The following is a 20,781-nucleotide window of genomic DNA, read 5'->3' as shown; positions in this document are numbered from 1 at the left end:
TACCTTTATGGGAATAACTGTATCCCACCTAGATAATACCACTGTTATCCGAGTGTATTACCTTGAAGAAGTCACAGCAAACAGCCCGGCAAATATTGCACAGTGATACGGTACACAGTTTTGTTCCAGATCAGCATCTACTGTAATATAAACAGAATAGGACTGTGCACAATCTCTTTGTAAGTGCTGCGGATTTGCTTCTGTTTTATTTATTTAACTTTTCTTTGTCTAGCTTTGCTGAATCCCAAAGGACTCCAGACAACTGCCTGTGTGCCTCTCTTACCAGCGAGCTCTCACTGTCTGCTCCTGTTCTTCCAGTTCAGATAGTTGTTAAATCACATCACATTGGAAAGTTTGTCCGGCTCGCTGAATCCTAAACCATCTTCAACAGTATTTTTTTGTAAATGTGCTGATTTAAGCCGAAAGATAAAAAGAGAACTGTTGACTTTGTTTGAAACCCTTAGGAGATGATTTCTTGAGCAGCTGTGATGGATTACTGAAGCGGATTGCGTCCCACTGCATCTCAGCAATGTGAAGACGGAAACAAAAAGGTGGCTCCATGTCTTAGTGTAAAATAACTGCACACAAAGGGAGCAGCTCAGCGCTTAGGCTTACGGGGAAAGCTTTTGAACTGGAAGTTTCACAAGGCCAAATCCCACCCTGAACCGACTCAGCCATAATGAACTGTAAATATCACCACACATTTGCTACAGCGCAGGTGTAAAATTGAGTACTTGGTGGCTTTATATTAGTAAGCACTTGCGCCATCTAGTGCACAGCACTGTATTGCCAGGAATACAAAAGAAAACTTGATCCGAAGTGAATTGCTCCTGTAAAGCCGCTTTGGATTATCTAGCCTGTGTTACATACAAGTATATCGATAGCAGGCACCTGGAACTGAAGAGTAGATCCTAAACATCATCTGAAAGCATCTGAACAAAGACATATAAATAATCATTTAAAAATGTAATTGCAGTAAGAAACACTCAAAATGACTGAACGCATAACATAAAATGGTAAGTAAAAAATATGTTACTTTAAATCTATATACACGTTAAAGTTTAATGTGCCCACACATCTAGCATCTAATTGCTTTTAAAAAGAAAAAATATCAAAACAGAAAAACAACCATGACATGCTTCACAATCTAATGAATCTCTTGGTCCCTGTGGTTCTTATTGTACTGGAGTTGTAGATGGCTGATTTGGCAGCAGTCATTGCTTTGTAAATAGGTCCATTGTAGTTACTTCTGTCACACAACAAACCTTAAAGGCTGAGTTTGGTACTGCACATTGACCTAAATGTGATGGATGGAATGTGATGGATTTGCTACTACAACACTTCATGTTAGCTGCTCATTTATAGTTTACTTTGAGTTCTTGTGATAAGTTTTTGAAGATTCTGATCAGTGTGAATTAAAGATTGCTAAATGACAAGCTTGGTTTCTTCTCACCCAAACTAAGCTGTGCAACAGTCAAAGTTGTTATAATAGTGGAAAACACTAGTGGAGGCTTTGAGTAAATTGTTGATGCTCATAACATCGATATATATTGTAACTCCTGAATGTGTCTAAGACTTTTGCACAGCAGTGTATGTAAAAATGTTTGTCCTGTTCTCATGTAAACCCAGTAAAATAACTTAATTTCAGGACTGAAAGAGTTAAATGCCAGTGACAGCTTGAGTGACTGTGTGGTGTTTCTTTTCTTCCAGCACTACCAGGAGAAAGTTTTCCTTCTTATACATATACTGACAGCAAAGACTTGACACAGATTCCTGTACATCTCTTTATTGAGTGTTTTTACAGTCAAAGATTTGTCACAGAAAAAAGACACTTGTTTCAGGTTCTAAACCTGTGGTATATACACTATAACACAATTGTGTGGCATTGCTGTACAGAACTTATTCAGGATGTATGCGACAGCAGTTGTAGATTCAGCCTAGGTTAAACAACCTAGGTTCTAGACCAATTTCATAGTTTGATACAGTACATGTCTGGTCTCTGTGAGAGAAAAAATGACTACACAGATACAGAACAGTTTGTTAGGGTTAAAAAGTTGCTAGGGGACGTACCGCACTGCCCGTCAAGGGAGTGTCTGCAAACTTCAAGCACAATTAGCGGGAGTAAGGGATCATATACAAATGACCAATTTAAGAGAAAAAACAATGTTAGTAAAACTTTTAAATATTGTAAGTAATGTTTATAATTGTATTTTTTTTACAACCCTTAACAGTGCAAATACAAGACGCTCATCCCTCCTTCCCTTTTCTTTGATCTTAAGTTTCTTGTCAACGCAAAATACAGTAACCTGAATCTTAGATGATCAAAAACCTGTCTTAACTCACTAGTCATGATCTTTGTTCATTTGAACCACTTTAATATTATTAAAATGGCTTGACAAGGGTAGGATATTCATAACATTTTAAAATAACCTATTTCACAATTGTAGAACAGGATTACTTTAAGCTTTGATTACTGAGCATGACTTTGATTGGGCTCAACTGTTGCATCCCAGTCTTTGATGACGCGTAAAAAAAATGTACAGCACATGTATTCATACTGGTGAGGAGATCAAACTATGAAATTCTTCCTTGCAGCACTAACACAGTCCACTTGTGTGCAGTGAAAGTTCAGTGTTCCATGCCCTCTGAATGCAGCTTTCACCTGTGGAGGATGTTTACCAACCTGAAACAGGTTCTGACCAGGGCCCTCCCCTATGGTCTTGCCATGACAACCGTTACCAGGCCAGCAGGTGAAGGCAACAGGAAGTGGTTGAGAGCTGAAGGAATGCTGGGCAGAATGGCAGGCCAGCTGGCATTGCTATGGCAATTCAAAAAGGTGCCATCTGAGAGACCATATTGTTATTTTGGATTGGAGAGTGATTCTGGTTTCAGCCAGAGTCACTTTTAAAGACCAGCCCACACAGTTAAATGGTACGATTTAAAAAGAAAAATTGTACCAAGCAAGACAAAGCAAGTATTGTATTTGTAATTGTCAACACCATGGAAGCCTTCCCAAAAATTGTCTCTAAATAACTTGATAGAACTTGAGAAAGCCAAGTTATTGCTTTAGAAGCAGCTCTGTTATTTCTTCACATTTACAGTACATCTTACAGCCCCCACTACAATATTCCCTGCTGGGTACCAAAACCAATTAAAACAAAGCTGGTTGATTAAACCACTGAAGACAGAAAATCAGCTAATGACGGCAATACAATTGAACAGAACACTGAACAAAAGCCTACTTGCTTGCTTACTTTTATGGATGCTGGTTTTCCCTGTGCAATAAATTGCACTTTTTGTTTGTAAAGTTTGTGAAAGATACCAGGTGTCAAACTTGAAAGGGGTGTGGTCAAGGTCAGAGGCAAGGTTACAGGTCAGTGAAAGACATTTCTGGAGGAATTAGAAAAGATCAAGATCCATCAGATGAAGAAAGTGGGAGGGGCAGACTTTTACATGGGGTGTAGTCTTGTGTAAAGGGGTGTGGCTTGAAAAGGGGATGGTGACAGTGTGTTATGTTTCCAATATTACAAGTGATCTTTTACATCATTTCCATCAATCAAGGTAATCTGCAAAGTGCTTTCAACATCTGCTTGAGAATGGTAATTCAATCCAGGTATTGTGTACAGAAGGTGAGAGAGAGAGTAGGTGTAGATCTGAATGAACCAACTGAGAATGGTTCATATAACCGAATACTGGGTAGTGGAATCACATATTTAAAATGTTACCAGATCATAATTATCCCAGTCCACTCTCATTACAGGTGCTGTGCTGCCTCTCATAGCATCAGTGTCCTCCCCACAGGAGCCAGCTGGACCGCCCCATACCTGTCCCAGGAGCACAGCCTATTGAATTCCAGGAGGCCTCTTTCCAGAGCCTAGGGAGACCCAATCTGTATCTGGCTAGGAGCGAGATTGACTGATGCACAGTTTCCTTGTAGCACACAGGCCCTTGCCTACACAGTGAGAGGGAGCTGCCACACCATGAGAATGCTCTCCGATGATACGGTGCCAGTGCTGTTCCCGCCACCCCCTCCCAGGCTACGGAAGCCTCTCCCCCCGGAGATGACGGCAGCCGAAGTGACCCCCTCTTTCCGACCCCCCTCCCGGGCCGAGGGCCGGCCGCGCACCCACACCTCGGGGTCCTCACTAAGCTCGTAGATGGAGCCGTCCTCCACGCTGTGCTCCAGGGACTCCAGAGACGAGTCCGACGCTCCCTCTGGTTTACTGCTCAGAGGTTTGCCAGGGAGCTGGGAGGTGGAGCGCAGGCGGTACTGCAGCAGGACCCCCTTGCCCTTGCCCTCCCTTCTGGGGCCGCCATTGGCCTGGTGTAGGGACTCCTGGGAGGAGGTGTTGGTCTTGTCCTCCCCCCCACTAGGCGAGTCCCCCCCATCCCCCATGGAGTCCCTCTTGAGCAGCTGTGGGGACAGCGTGCTGGAGGTGGCCACCAGGAAATCCACCGGCCCACAGTGAGCGTTGAGAGAGGTCATTCCTTTCCCTGGAGGCACAAGAGGGGAACGATGGTGACATTTCTGTACTGTACAAAAAACACACAGGTCATGCCAATTTCCCTTAAGGAGGAGTGACAACCAAGACTTTAGAAACCGCTTTATTCCCTCTTATCACTGTTCCACTTCTGTTTTGCTGAAGATCTTCTGGTTATTTTCATTGTATATATTTTTCTATAGATTAAAATGGTTTTAACTGCTGCCTCCTGTTGCCTAATCATTACTGGAGTAAGCAACTATACTTATACTTAACTAAGACTTACAGGTGTTACAGGGCAGTACAGGGTTACAATGCAAGGAAAATATTTAAATACTGTATAGTTTACATTAAGTGCAAATTAAATTAAAAAGTACAATATGAAATAAGATGAAATAAGTTAGGATTGCAACAATGTACTGTATATCTACTACACAATTATTGAATGAAGATTTGGTAGAATTGACCAAATAGTATCTTCTAGAAAGAAGCGTACCTGTTATTTTGGGGATGCCCTCCAGCTTGGGCACTGGCAGTGTGACGATGATTCCCTGGGCAGTGCCGACCCACAGTAACCCCTGGCAAACCAGCAGACTGGTCACCCGCACGCTCTTCTGAGCTGTAAGGAGCACAAAGGGAGCAACGTTAAATTCAGTTGGTAAAGATCCTTGCAAAAAATTACATTTACTTGAAAACTCGGCTATCTCTTAACTACTATATATATATATATATATAAAATAACTAGCCACTAAGTGCCTCACATATTGTAATTCTGATGGTGGAAAGCATTTATTTATTTTAACAATCAATGTTTTACCATGTTCAAGTTACAAGCACCTGCCAGTGGAGTTTCGCCCGTTTTGACAAGAAAAAAAACACGACATTTAAAAGTACATCAGTCAGCAGTTGTCGACTGCTTCAAACTATCACCTATCCTCTAAATTTTAATTGGGATGAGGTGAAGATGTTTCCATAGCAACCAGAACATCTCCTAGTTACCAACCCCCCCAACCCCTCCAAGGGCACATGAAAAGGGAAGTATTCATCTCCACCTTTCTCTAACCCTCTTTTGCGACTCCCGTACTTTATTAATTCATGTTCCTGCCCTTGTGTCTTCATTACCATTTTTCTTTCTATTTAATAGATTTGTATTCTTCTCATTGAAATCAACCCATCAGCTCTTACCATGGGGACCAACTGCAGCAGGAACTGAAATTGTAGGACTGGGAAAGAGGAGGTTAGTCTTAATTGGTGCCTCGCTGTAGTTCTCATTAGAAGATTTGTTCCTAGCAAATCTCTTAACTCTAACCCGATCAATGGCATAGGTTTAGTCTTTAAAATGTTTACATATAAAAAGGAGAAACTTTTGAACAGATGCTTGATTTCATTCATAAAAATAATCCCAGAGAAAGCCATCATTACCCGAAAGGTACAGTAACGCTCGCTTTTTTCACAAGATGAGAGCGTGGGTCAATCACTGTGACAGAAAGGGCATTCATTTTTAGGAAAGCACTGCTTTAGGAGGTAGCAATTTTAATAATGAATTTGTGTAATAATGTACAGACATTGTCATTTAAAAACTGAAATATCTCTTTGGAGGGAAGCCTGGTGGAATCTTGCCAGACTATGCAGGCTAGACCACTATTAAAACAAATCAGATTATTTATATTAAATTGCGTAAGACAGTAAATACCTTGCTTTAACCATTTAAGGGAGGCCTAGTGGTGTGTGGGATACTGTGACATAAAACTGTAGGAAAGTCAAGTAGATAAACATTTGGATAAAAGGCCAGAAAAATTGTGCAGCGTTTTGTGATGTTCAGTTCAGACCACCAATCTCGCTTGATTAGAGGCCTCCAGAAGTGAAAGCCGAGAGTCTAGTAAACCTCCCCCTATTCCCGAGGACTTGCCTGGGCTGAGGAAGGTGGTGCGGGCTGAGATGTTGATTTCCTGGAGGGGCTCCAGCGTCTCGGTGTGAAACAGGCGGATAGACGAGCCCTCGGAAAACGCCATCCAAACCCCGCCCCCGGCGCGCGCCATGTGGGCCACGCTCACCGCCGTGTCCTGGTGTGCTTCAAAACTCTGGATGAGAAAAGAAAAGCCCCTCATGAACAAACACAATACCTAGAAAGAATAATGACGGGACTTGCATAGTGTGAAACCAATCCCTGTAGACCACTTTCCCAATCCATTCAGAGCTTGGACGGATATATCTCCGGTCTCCATTCACTCTACATCATCTGAGAATAATACACAATATTTTAGAAGATCTAAACAGGGCCTGGAGCATTACACCTGGTGTAAACCATTCAACATAGCAGTAAATTACCCAGATTGTTCTATCCAATTTGTATATCGGCTCACCGCTGCAAACCAAACTTTCGGTATTCAAATTGGATAGAAAAAAAAGTTAGGGTAAAATATTATAAAAATACATTTTAAAAAAAGATGCAGGACTGAAGATTCTCTATAGCAAACCAACGACCTATTTATACCTAACCAATACCAGGTTCCAGGTTACCAGGTTCCATAGTGTTTTTTTTATTGGACAACATACAGAACATAACATGGGACCTCAAAGATGTGTTAAATATCCATTCTCCATGTCTTCACACACCCCCACACAGTGTAAACTGGGCCATTTCAATGTTACTCAGTCCTGGGATGAATTTTTTTTTTTTTTTTAAATCTTCTATTCGCTCCCAAGGAGTACATACACACACACGTCTGTGTGTGTGTCGCCAACTGAATTTCATCCCACACACTTATAATAAAAATTCTCAATTTGTACAACGGCCATTCCAAAGGTAGCGAATATTTCCAGCTCTATAATGACGACAGATTGAAAACATGAAAGAGTCATCTGGTGACCAAAGAGGTCTGCTCACTGCCTTACGCACAATTGAGTCTGTTTATCAGCAACCAGTAATTAGCAACACTGAGTCCCGCAGACCAGAAGTAATAAGCGGTCTCCATTTAAAATTTGTTTAGAAATCATCTCAGACAACCCAATTGAAAGCACCGTGTTCCATACTAAGCCTGTTGATTTGCTTAATGCCCCACAGCATGTTTGTGGCTACGTGCATGAACCCAGCTCCTAGCTTTTTAAATTCAAAGCCTGTCCAAAGTTCACTAATTACCATTATTTATTTTTTGACTATGCTTTTTATGTAGTGTCGCCACAGCAGCTTGGCACCCAATCAGGTGAGAGGAAATAGGCTGTGTAACCAATGACATGAGAGCTGGCTGGGAAACATGTTCTGCTCTTTTGGTTGCTAGGTAACCAATCACAGCAGGCTTGAGCATTCTAACTTCTCCTATCTCAAAGTGGTGTTTATTTCGGTTGTCAATTAGGTTTGAGGAGCCGCTTCTCACACATGGAACATAATTCTGCATTTCTATTGATTTATTATTTTAAAAAGAATAAAACCTTCCTACCAAACTGAAAATAACAATAATAAAATATACATTTTAGGCACAAAGACTCAGATAAAAGGCCAGGAGTTGGTGCAAAGTTGACTTAAGGCACATTAAAATGTAAATATCACAATAGCTGCAGTTTTATTTGATAAAATGCACAGTAATTCTGTCCAGGTTTGGATTTGGCAGTGGCTGGATTAAACTGACAACCTGGGGATGGAGAGATAATTCTTAATATTGGCTGAACCCCAGTTGCATTAAAGCCGATTGAACCTGGGGGTTAAGCACCCCACCGGATTTACTGAAGTAAAGGTCTCTCAACAGGGCAGGACTGTTTGTAAGCCATGTTGACAGGCTTGTGGAAATGAGGTATTGTTAAGCTTTTCAGCCCTAGAAAGGATTAACAAAACAGCCACCCTTTTCAGAAGCAGCTACTTAAAATCACATCCATGGAACGGCATTAAGCCTTCAGCACCTGTTCTTCATTCCTTGCGCTTTGTTTACTCTTAAACTTCAAGGAAGAACAAAACATTGATGAGTTCGTAGCTTATTTTTAAAAAGGTAGCTGTTCTTCGGGTCCTTAAAAACAAAAACTGTGGCTTTCAAACTGCTATATTAAACATGTACACCCAAATATCCTGCATGGCTTCTGTTTCAAAATACTTTTTCTGGTCACACTCAAGATTAAGGATCCTATTAAAAGGTTGTGACGGTTGTTAACAAATGATCTCAGCCATTAGCCTTCACAAATCCCGTTATACTGCGTTAAACACTACAAAGGGTCACATTGACAGCATAGCGACAGCAGCCGTCGTCGAATGACTGATTTTGTTTGAAATCAGACTTCGAGAGGACGCTTTATATAACTAACTATTAAAATCTTTAAAAAGGAAAGACTAAAAGACTAACATTGAATCTCAGATCTCACACGCTCTGTAGTAATCGCTTATGCAATTCAGTGCGATAATATTTTCCTTTTGCCTCGCTTGCTCTCTAGCCCATTACCTTCCAGGCTCACACTTCATACATTATTCAAACACACCAACACATGAAGCAGGATCAGCTCTCCGGGAGATGTGTTCTGCAGGAGCTCCGAGTCCCTCCTTCCTGACATGACACTCACAGGTGACCCATCATTCTCACACTAACATCACTGCCCATTGCTTGTAGCAGCTAATCTATCAGGCTGGGGAATATGTAACGGGCCGTAAAACCCAGCACTGGGTTAAAGAAATCTCTGTTTGCAAGCCATGCATTCAAATAAATGTTCACTTCGTTGGTCCCTGTAGTTCACCAAACAGCTGCTTCCCCTATTGACTGCTTTCAGCCAGTTACATGCTTTGAACATGTGACACTGCTGAGGTGACTTGACCCAGGAAGGGTAAGCGTAGCAGATTTCCTGTGAGTAAGGCATGAGAACTTTATTTAACCTAATGTAGTACCAGACATTTTTTATATGAAAATGCATGCTAGCTTTAAATCAGGTGTTTCTTTCCAAACTGCACGTTTTAGACCTATGCAGCGAATGGTAGTGCAAACCAGATCCAATATACTGAATTATTTTGTTAGCTTCATACAACGTAATACTGGCAGCACATTTAATACAGTAGTGTGTAAAGATGCAGTCCTCAATTTATATTAAAAGAACTGGGGAAATGAAAGTCATTTAATCCAAGTAGAATTGGATTGAGGGAGCCAGCAAAAACAGCACAATAAAGAGAATAGCGAACAGGAGTTTGTGAAGCTCAGGAGGACAGACAGACGGCTTCAGTCTCCAATGCCGCCAGTCCCTTTCACAAACACTAAATTCATCCCTCTCCTGTCAGCTTTATCACCTGTCATCCCCGGTGTTGTACTGCATCTGCCCAGCACTGATAAACCCTGCTCACAAAAATACTGTCAGAGTTTCAGAAAAAAAGAAAGAAACTCCAGACAGAGGGGAAAGTGTGTCTGCTAGCGTCAGCCTGGGATGTGCTTTGAAGATAAGCGGTAATAACATTGCACAGGCCTCGTGCGAGGGAGTGGGGTCAAGAGGATTGGCGCGGGGTCACCGAGTCCTTGTAATGGTGTGTTACTGCAATAAAATCCCATTTCTTTATTTTCTCAATGTCATTTAGCTTCACTGTGCAGCAATGTAATATAACCAGAAGCCCTTTCCTTAAAAAACAGATGAGGCAGTAATTGTTTAAAAACAATGTTTTTTAACAACGTCCTAAACCACTCACTCGCTGGCACTCAGAGGTGCAGTTTTATCTACATATTTGCTTCTAGGCAGATCTGTCTTAAATTTCCTGTTACCCATTTAAAAATCACACATTCTGCAGTCCAACCCTTTTTACAGCAGTTCAAAGCGACTGAGCAAAATGGTGATAATAAGCAAAGTTATCAGGAGTTCACTAAGAACCTGGCAAAATAAGCATTAAAATACACAAATGTTAATTTCTGCTATGCTGTGGAATATAAAACTAGGTATTGCATTGATTACTGCAGTGCTTATTGATCAGACTTGATTGTCTTAGGCCATGGTGAATACTGTGTAAGGCTGTGGCAGGTGACTCCTACCCGGGTGTTCATGGTGGCTCCTTCAATGACGATGACCCTGTTTCCACAGCTGGCCCACACAGTGTCCTCCAGAGCCAGCAGCCTGCGGACCGGCTCTGTGCCGATACTCACACAGCGAGGGGACTCTGGATCCCACAGCTCCTCTGGAAACAAAGCGCAGAATGAAAAGACCTGTTGAAACCTGTGCTGCTGAAGTAACACAGTCACCAAGCCAGATCATCATAAGAACCGACCTGGGAGCTAACTAGAATTCCTGATTTACAGGTTGTGTATTCACTGGGCAGTTAAAAAATTGGTGTAGCAAATACTGTAGGCTAATTATTCAAAGTTATAATGTAGTCGACCATGTCCCTTTTGGTATTCTCATTGTGCGCCTTGCATGACTGAACCACTCAGACACTGATTTGAATTAATCCACGTCTACAATGTCTGTCAGTTGTTGACAGTATTAAAGTCAAGACCAGACCCAACTCCAACCCAAATGGCACGACTACAGGATGTGATGTCATATCATTGCGCTCATAAACGTCAAAGCGACACTATTTTCAAAATAAGCTGTACTGGAATATTCTGAAATCGGATGGTTTCGATTGGTTTCACGATTCTGAATTTGTATTAACCGTAGAACATGTTTTACAGACCAACTATCGTCTTCTAAACTATACTGCAAGCACCGAAATAAACCAAATGTAAAATCAAGCAAACTGCTTCTTACCACCGCTCTTCCGCCTGTAGACGACAACCTTCCCATCCTTCAGCCCTGCGAACAGGAAGTTGCCGGAATGTTTCAGGCACAGCACCGGGCATCCCTCAGGATTACGGAAGGTCAGCAGGCACTGGGCGGCCGTGTCCACACTGCCGTAAACTAGGATACTGGAGAATCAAGGAAAGAAACCAGGTCATGTGTGTTACAGACATGTATGCACTTGTTCGCCTCAATACAAGACTGTTTTAAAATTTATTTCCTCCCCTTTTATTGCCTTCAGGACAGTGTGTTGTTGAAATTCATTTCTAATAAATGTTTTAGGGTCCCCTATGCGTTCTCTGTTGGACACGTATTTGGATACTCTTTTTACCCGCGGACCAACATGGAGGAAAGGGCTGTTGTCAAACCCACCTGCCATCCTGTAGCCCCAAACATATTGTGTTGCCGACCATGGAGGTCCGTTCAGCAGCCCCACTCTCCCCCTCCTCGCACTGGCTCTCCTCGGGAACATACGCCAGACACAGCACTGGCGCCCCCACCTGGAAGGATTTGACAGCACGGGGAGTAGACCTGTTGAGGGAGAAGATCTCCACCTGACCGTGAGAAACATCGCCCCCACTGGCCACCTGTAGACATAGCAACACAAAATTTATTTCCTCACAATTGGGAAAACACTGCAGTCTCATTCGTTAAGAAGGAAAATGCTATGTACAGCTGGACAGTTTGATATAACTTGACTGTAAAGAAGCCAACAGTCGACTAGAGAATAAACACACAGTTTTAGAAAATGTAAAATACCAAAAATGAATAAATATGCAATCTTTTATAAGTGATTGATTTATTTAACCAGCGATTCTTAAAAGCAGTTAACTTAGGCAGTACACCCTGAATGGTAAGTACATTATTTCAGTCTCCTGTGCCATGCTGTGCAACTGGGGGCTCATTCTTAAGAGAGGTGCTATTATCAGATGGCCAAGTACAGTATTATATCACAGCCAGGTTAAAAGCAATTGAACACTGAGAACTAGTAAAAAGTATACAGTCCATAAGGACACTCCAGACAAAAAAATCTTTAAATCAGGTGTAAGAATTATAAATGTTCATCCTGTTCTGTGAACAGAGAGGCATTTAAATATAACACTTGACAATCACCTCTCCAAGTAATCTACAGAATCTGTACAGTAAAGGCAACTGGGCAGAATGCTGCTAAAATATTTCATGTGAAATGAAATGTTATAAATAGGAGGCAATCCTATTTATATAACAAAGCTAGCAGAAGCCATATGGCAAGTTTTTAGCAAAACCTGAATCAGATCCATTGAGGATTTTGAAAATGTTTGAAGTACAAATTGCATTAAAAATAACTTTAGGAAGTGAGATCAATTAAAAAGTGACGTGCACACTTTCACTGCAATAGAGGGTTATTTTGTAGCATGCAGACCTTGTTGACAGTCCTGCTTCATTGACATTCAAGATACAAGATTCAATCCGAAAATATAAATCTTGCATGAGAAACCAAATAACTGCTGTGGATTGGTCAACATTCCAGTAATGATGTAATCCTGTGCATAGAACACACAGCATAGTTCTAAAGCTAAAAATAAAACACTTCATGCTTATGTAGAAATCCTTTAACACAGTTTGAGCAGCTCAGCTTCGATCACACACTCCAGAGACACGCATGCGATTTCAATAAATAAAAGGGCTTTCAAAGTTTGTGACTCTACTTCTATTGCTTTATCCCCATATGACTGTAAGTTTGATTGAATAGTGACATCAAAACAGGGAAATGACGCATGTATTTTTTAATTCGGTACCTCTGGTGAGCCAAATGGACATACTTCTGCTACTGCTTGCATCAGTGGGAAGTAGACCTTTAAAGTTGCATTACAATGTAGCTCAAACAAGAGATTTAAAAGGATTTTATAGGGGAAATATCTACATCTGATATTTTCAAAATGGTCTATAAGGCAACAATGGTCTCAAACATTTTTTGTATGGAACACTGCACCATTAATTGATTACGGAGAATGTTTTTATTAAAACAGAAGGTACGCATTCGGCGCATTTGCTCCTCGTTCAGATTTTTTATGATAAATGACACTATCTTCATGCAACACAACAACATGGTAACCGGTGCTTTATCAAAGCACTGAAAACGCAGAAGTGCCACAGCAAAAAAACAACAACAATGATACTGCATAGTGAGCATTCATTAGCAAGCTGTTGCTGTAATAAAAACATTACTTTCTAGCAGGCTCATTTTGTTTTAATAGAAAATCAACAATTCAATTTGTAAAAGTGCTTTTCATGTGGAGATACCTCAAAATAAACCGTAATACACACACACAAATTGTGAATCCCCAAACTTCTGTGAACATCCCTGGGGGACGGCTTAATTGCTCTAGTCTTCACCAGAAGGTCCTTCGACAGTTTCAGAGGGGAATTCAATAAAAAAAAAATGAAGCGCCACTTTAAAATATGCATTCTTGTTCTGTTTTATGGTGATACTTGTAGCTCGCACAAATGGGGGAAAATGCAATAAAGAGGAGATCAACTTCTGAGTTCTACGCCCACTTTTTAATGTCTGCGATAAGGAGGTTTCCTCTTTTTACAGGTTTCTCCTTGTCCAAATGACAAGAGGTCTCAACAAATACACACCAGTCACACGAGGCTCTGTTTTGATCTAGTGGGATTAAACTCAGGTGTAAAATTTATTTTTTTCCCCCAGTGGTCTGCTTCAGAAAACAATCCATGACATGTTTAAAACCCAACATAAATAAGCTTTCTTCCAATATAGTTTGCTATATACTGTATCTGTAAGTGATTTGACAATGCTGTTTCTGAAATGGAGCGTTAATCAGTCAAAACTCAATTCCTTTTTGTACTACAGCATACCAGGAGAGGTACAGGTAGTGTTCATCTAGTAAAGTGGGCTTCACTTCAGTATAGTTTTACCTCAATTTATATTCGTCCAAATGGATTTACCTTTAGTGGCAGCACAAGAAGCAAGACTCACATTAAATACAGACCAGACCAAACTCTGCCAGTATCTGAAGTTGGCACGACTACAGGGTGCTGTGCCTGCTGAGCTCAAAACGTCAAGTGTTAATCTTTCCCTTCCATTGTTTTTCAAAGAAAGAAACAAACTATGTATGTAAAAATATGTATATCGCTTTAATCTTCTACGTCGGCATTATGCAAATCTGTGTCTAATTGCTTCACACAGTAAGAATTTGCATAAAATATCTTGATTTTTTCCACTTCATCCGTATCAATGCAGTGTTTAGGAGGTCTGTCCTTCAGAAGTGTTTAATCTGAAGTTTTTGTTGTCCTGATGTGATGAATAAACATCAGCAGGAATCAGAGAAAGATAGACAGAACGAGAGCGGGTTTCACATGTTAATTAGAAGACAATGAAATCATGCTAATCAAGCCATGGAAGCCCCAGTGGCTGATCACTCTAAAGTGATTAGTGCCGTCCTGAATTGGAGCAGCTCGTTCAGGTTTATCCAGTACACAGTGGTGGTGCAGCAAAGGACCTTTAAAATTACACCAGAACTGTAAAACCAAAAGGGTTGACCCAATTCCGAATTCATAGGTTAAAAAACTGGAATAAAACAAAACAATCTGAATTGAATATAACAAGTAAGAAAATAATCCAACTGCTTTTTCTTGCAACAAAAACATTACGATTACAATGCTTCCAAAACTTTGCAATTACTTTATTTCATTCTTTTTGCCTTTGCCTCAAAACAGGGCCCATTGTTCTCAAAAGCTTTTACAGCTTTATTCTAGGTTTAAAAGTAAAATGTGTTTATGGCCACCTGTCACAAAGACGGCCGGAGTGGGTGGCGTCAGACCAGAAGCAGGAAATAAACAGACAGAGAGGTGTGGTTTGGTGAAGCTGAGCGAATGCTTTCGCTCAGCATTTAATAAACAGAACAGAAAATAAAAGGTTTGAACAGACAAAAACACAGGGCACGGCACTTGAGGCCAAAATAAATAGACGAACAAAACGGACTAGACAGACAAAACACGGTGAGCAGATTTTAACTACTATTATTATTATTATTATTACCTCCGTCTCCAATCCCGTTCTCCACTCACCGAACACCCAACCCCGACTGAATGAAATGTGCATCTATATATACTGTTGTGCTGGGATTCAATTACTAATTAATTATTCACTTGAATCCCAGCACGTGAATTAATTCTGTGCAACCCCGTGCTCACATATTACATTTAACCAGCACGTGAAGTGATTTGTGCTCTCCTCGTGCCTAAATACAAATCTACACTTTTTAAATACACGTGAAACACAGACCCGTTTATATCCCGTGTACCAATGACTATACACCAACATTAACACACGCACGCAACATACAACACATAATATGCACACAGGGGCGGGGCACATTGCCACACCACCAGAAAGAGCAGAGATACACTACACTAGGAGTAAATGTGGTTTTAAAAGATGGCAAAGGCCGTTGAAGAAAGGTTAAGATGGTTATGTTTCGGACTAACTATAGTATCTGTCAATGACTGCTGACACAGTGCTGTTAACCTCATTTTCTTTCAAGATAAGCCTAACCTTGGTCACCTACTTGTTTTTTGCAAGGATGCCATTTGCACCGATGGCCTTGGCACCCCCCCCCCCCCTGATCTTTTACTGATCCAGAAGAACAGGTGACTCACCCAGAGGTAGCCTTGCGGTAGGGAAGTGCTGGCAGCGGAGAACCCCAGAAGTGCACACTGCACCGGATTATGGAGCGCAGTTTCCAGCTGGTGAGAGAAGAAAGAAGGAACATTTTAATAATTCATTCAGTTAATCCTTGAGGTCTGTGGTCACTATGGGTAGCTGGAATGGAATTGTTTACTGAGAAACTACAGAAAACTTAAATGACCCACTTAATGTGCTCTTTCAATTTGCTCTTGTGGTTTATCATGTCACCAGAACCCCTTTGTAGAATTGCAACCTTTTTACATGCAGTGTTTTTAGGGTCCTGGCTCAAAACGTGGACCCTCAGGCACTGATCACGTCTGTCACACTATACATGGTGAACAAGATAACTGCTTTTTCTTCATTTTGTCTCCTTAGATCCTTTGGATTGCACTAAGATGTGCTCCAATAAACGTTTTCTTTCATAACAATGTGCTTACATTTTGCATAGCCTAACACTATGATTAATGCTCTCATGTCATTGTACGTTTGTTGACTTTTGTCATTTTGCGCATGGTCCCATGGAATGGCTCGTCACACGAGGCTTAATATAAATGTTAGTTTCCTATTGCCTGCGACTGTCCATACACGGCAGTTTGTAGGCGGCATTTAATTACCAATTTGATTTTGAAAAAACGAGAACTGGGAGTGCATCTGCTCTAGGAATAGAAAATAATAAATAAATAAATAAATAAAATAAAATAAAAATAAATATTAGCTGGACAGATGGGTTGAAAATAACCATCTGGCTTTTCCTTCTGTACAGCTGCATTTGCGTGTGTAGAAGAAGGGGCTTAAACAAAATGCAGCCGATTTACACTTATATATAACTGAGCAACACTAAAAGCCAGCAGGCGGCTGCCCCTGCTGAGCAATTAAAGTTTGCCATCCGACACAACAACCTCCCCCATCCACCTTTCATTCCAACACAAACCAAGCTGCTACCACCGCCTGTCAGTGTCCCCGGGAGCCAGAGGGAAAAGGCTGGCCGCTTTGTCACTGGTGTCACAGAGAGCCTTGGTCTGATTGCCGAGGATGCCCCTGGGTGCAGTTTTACTGTTGCCACATTTACTTTTAAAAGGCTCATCTCCGCTTTCATTCATTCCTCTCCGACTTTGTCTGCAAAGCTCTGAAAGTTACTAATCCTGAGAATGATCTTTCTGTCTTCTGTTTGTGTGGGAGCATTTTACATTTAATGGGTATTTGGTCAGGATGCCGTTGTTCAATATTAATATCTAAACTGTCAAAGGCAGGGGTGAACAAAGTCCAGGATGTTCTAACCATGTTCTAAATTGTTAAACCAATATAAGTGCCCCTGGATCGGAACTGGGCATCCCAGGTCAGGAGCGACAGTTGGTTTGGTGCTCTGCACGCACCTAATCCATTATTGGCATTGCATTAATATCATTAGGTAGCGCATTAAGCATTTTATGTTTGAGTTCATAAAGGAACATTTTAATTACAACTGCAGGGATTGTTATAGAGTTGAAGCAGCATGTCTTGGAAGTTATCACACCCACTCAAGCCTGCTGTTTCAGTGTGCCAGAGACACGACCACAATTAGCTTTAAAAACATTATGAGGTACCTCTATTTACACTATTGTGTAAAATACATGATGATATTTATTAAGGAAATAGGAAGAAAACAGATAGCCTGGATGTGTATTAGGCTGCCAACAAAACAAAAAGTGGTCATGCAGTAATTCTTTATCCAGCTCCAAATGAAACAAGTTTGGTAGTCTCTGCTTCCAGTGTGCAAAAAATAAAAAGGTAGCTTGAACGGTTATAGGACTGAATGGTAGAGGTGTTCAGGACAGGATTGAGGAATGAGGGGAAGTTCTCATTCCCCCTGCTTTAGCCAGTGTCATTGTCACATGTTCCAAAAAAGTGTCTTAAAAAAAAAAAAAAAGGTCAAACATTTAATAGAATGTGAATGAGCTTATCCTGCCGTAGCCCCGGGTTACCTTTCTTAATTGCATGCAAGTCTCAAAGGTTTAATTATCTTGGTTAAATAAGATGAGGTGCAAATATTGGAACGTAATTGAAAATAAAAAAAAGATGAGGTGCAAATATTGGAACGTAAATATTGGAACGTAACTCTCTTATGCACACACTACCTCCTAACATAGCAGAGACACAAACACCAAATACTAAAATGAATCCGGTGAAAGAATCTCATACTGCCAGCAAATGTGTTCATTTATTCAGAATAAAACACATACCGTATTACTTCAATTTAAAATTGATCAAAATGACTGCGACCGTTAAACGAGGGCAGCCATTATACGAGGCCGGCCTTTATTAATAATACTATGATTTACAAACGCTGCATTATTTTATTACATGATTTAAGGCATTTTAGAAGCGATGCCGTAAGAGGCTCCGATCTGCAGCACTATACTCTTGTGGTCCAGTGGTTGAAGTCCAGGGCTTGTAACCAGAAAGTCACCAGATCAAATCCCACCTCTGCCACTGACTGACTCACTGTGTGACCCTGAGCAAGCCACTTAACCTCCTTGTGCTCCATCCTGCGGATGAGATGTTAAATTAATGTCCTATTGTAAGTGACTCTGCATATAATGCACAGTTCACAGCCTACCTCTGTAAAGCGTTTTGTGATGGTGGGCCACTATGAAAGGTGCTATATTAAAATAAAGGTATTATTATTATTATTATTATTATTATTATTATTAGCACACAATATGTGTGTGAAGTTTGTCATTAATACTGCAGTATATTATACCCTCTTTCTGAAACCATGGTATGTACGTCTCCCACACTTAGGATTCTGTTCAGAGTGTCATCTCACACACAAAATGTCAACATGTAAAAATTGAAAGATTTTTACACTTCATTACCAATGGAGCTGTTCAACATTCTAGGTCAACAGTTTAAATCAGTAAGGTTAATTAGCTATTGATGGTTTTAGTTCTTAAATACCAGACCTCCTTCTGTTTCTTTGTTACATTATGACTAATGTCTCCATCAGTGTTATGAAGTCTTAGTCAATGTCTAATATAAAAAAAAGACAGAAGCCTTGTTTTAAGTCATTATAAAGCGTTTGTTTTTATGTAGTTGTATCTTGCATGTTAAGCCAAGCATGAAGTGCTAAAACAATACTTCAAAATCCATCTTCATCTTACTTTTATACATTAGAACTGATCCCCCTTTTTTGTGCTCAGAATCCTTTCGCTAAAGAAGACTGTACAAATACTTGAGTCCTGGTACCTTTGTGCAGCTGGACCGTTAGCGAGTTTAAACTACAGCACATGAAGTCATTAGATAGCAGGAAGCAGCTGCAGCTCTATAGCTATATTGTTGTCTTTGTACTTGCTGGATTCTATACTTGGAATATGAATATATTTCAAAAGAACCAAAAAGATTTTCAGCATACGACAAGAGCACCAGCGATGTTAAGAGGCACAACCTTGGTCAAGCGTTATTGAAGATATTCAGTGCTTTGTCATTCTGATTTCAACATTTCAGCTGCGTAGCATTCTTCAAGGGCTTGGAAGAAACGGTAAAACACCATTAGTAGCTAAAACTGTTCTTTTTGCAGCTTGCTTACCAAATCAACTGCCTACTTAAAAAGCAGTCAACTGGCCCTTTAAGCACGAACGGCCTTGGGCAGGAGAGTCCAGGGATTGACAAAGTTATCCCTTCTCATTCTGTCTCCCTGATTGATTTTGTCACAGCATTGATTAATTTGGTACTGTGTCACTTAATTTAAAGAAAATATAAAACAAAGCAGTGTAATAATAGACAGACGGTGAGATTAAGTAGCGGGCCTGGGCTTCTGAATCAATCATTTTGTGTCAGTGCTGAGTAAACACAGCTAGCCGCACTCACATTCATTTAACACAGGAGGGCAGGGTTCCAACAGCAGGGAGCCAGGTGGACGTGTTGACTTCCAGGGAGAAACACAGCGATATTGTCTAAACACGGTTACAGATAGGCAGGCAAACCATTGAATTATCACAGGGGCATTAATGGCGACAATAAAAATGACTATCAGGAGCACCAATAACCTGGCAACGCATGTGTTAACATAACAAATAGGCCTGTTTCGTGGGGGAACTCAAATATAGCACTAGCTATTGCATTGATCGCAGTAAGCTTCATTACTAAAATGTAAATCACACTGAACATGTACAACACATTGTAATGAATAAACAGATGGACATTTTCTGTATGCCTTATTGTGTTATGTAGAGTATGCTTTATTGGGACAAGTGATATTAAACGTGTCTGACTATTATAATGAACACAAATATTAATACACCCCCAATCCCTGGGTATAAAGAGAGCGTTAGCCCCACGTGTAATTTATGTAAGGATGCTGCAGGTCTGTTCAAGGCATGCATGAAATCTTTGCATCTCTTTCTATGAACTGGAATGTGTGAGTATGCAAGGACAGTATTAAAGCACACCTTGCACAACGTTCTTTTATTTATTCCCCTTAATAGTTTATAGTGTTTCAAATAATTGAGTGGTTCTGGGCTCTGTTGCTCCAATCATTTTTCTCTAAATATTTACCTGGCTTTGAGCTTGCTTTTATTGCAGCTTGTCCAGGGAATCCAAGCCTTCCTCGTTCCATTTCAGTAGCGTGACAATTTGTCCTTTCAACTGTGCTCTGTCTGTGTAAGCTGGTACAAGATTTAGATGGAATGCAGAAGGTCGGCACATAGGACTCTCCAGACAAGCTCAAAGCAGCTCAAAAGACTTGGATTTCGAGAAAAACGTAATACTATATTGAAGCAACAGTTCCCAGAACACTCAGAATTATTAAAATAAAATAAGGAAAATGTATAAAAATTTAAAATCTGAACTATATCCTTTCCATCATCTAAGCATAACCTTTTTTTTTTTTTTTTTTACTGGATATAT

General features: G+C 40.5%; 1 protein-coding gene across 6 annotated transcripts in view; it reads right to left on the bottom strand.

The window, feature by feature from the left end:
• Positions 1-1,776: 1,776 nt before the first annotated feature.
• Positions 1,777-20,781, bottom strand: part of LOC117425061 (rho guanine nucleotide exchange factor 10-like protein) — a 75,939-nt gene continuing 56,934 nt past the window's right edge. For all 6 annotated transcript variants that reach the window (XM_058993308.1, XM_058993307.1, XM_058993309.1 and 3 more), the window contains 7 exons: positions 15,870-15,956; positions 11,580-11,794; positions 11,178-11,335; positions 10,463-10,605; positions 6,391-6,562; positions 4,978-5,100; positions 1,777-4,494 (listed from right to left, as the gene is read on the bottom strand). In XM_058993308.1, coding sequence (XP_058849291.1) covers positions 3,953-4,494; positions 4,978-5,100; positions 6,391-6,562; positions 10,463-10,605; positions 11,178-11,335; positions 11,580-11,794; positions 15,870-15,956 — 1,440 coding nt within the window. In that variant the 3' untranslated portion in view covers positions 1,777-3,952. The remainder of the gene's footprint in view (positions 4,495-4,977; positions 5,101-6,390; positions 6,563-10,462; positions 10,606-11,177; positions 11,336-11,579; positions 11,795-15,869; positions 15,957-20,781) is intronic.

The sequence above is a fragment of the Acipenser ruthenus genome, chromosome 20, assembly GCF_902713425.1.
Source record: "Acipenser ruthenus chromosome 20, fAciRut3.2 maternal haplotype, whole genome shotgun sequence".
In the NCBI taxonomy this organism is placed as follows: Eukaryota; Metazoa; Chordata; class Actinopteri; order Acipenseriformes; family Acipenseridae; genus Acipenser; species Acipenser ruthenus.
Note: the sequence above shows the minus strand (reverse complement) of the source record. Positions and strands in the feature narration are given on the sequence as shown.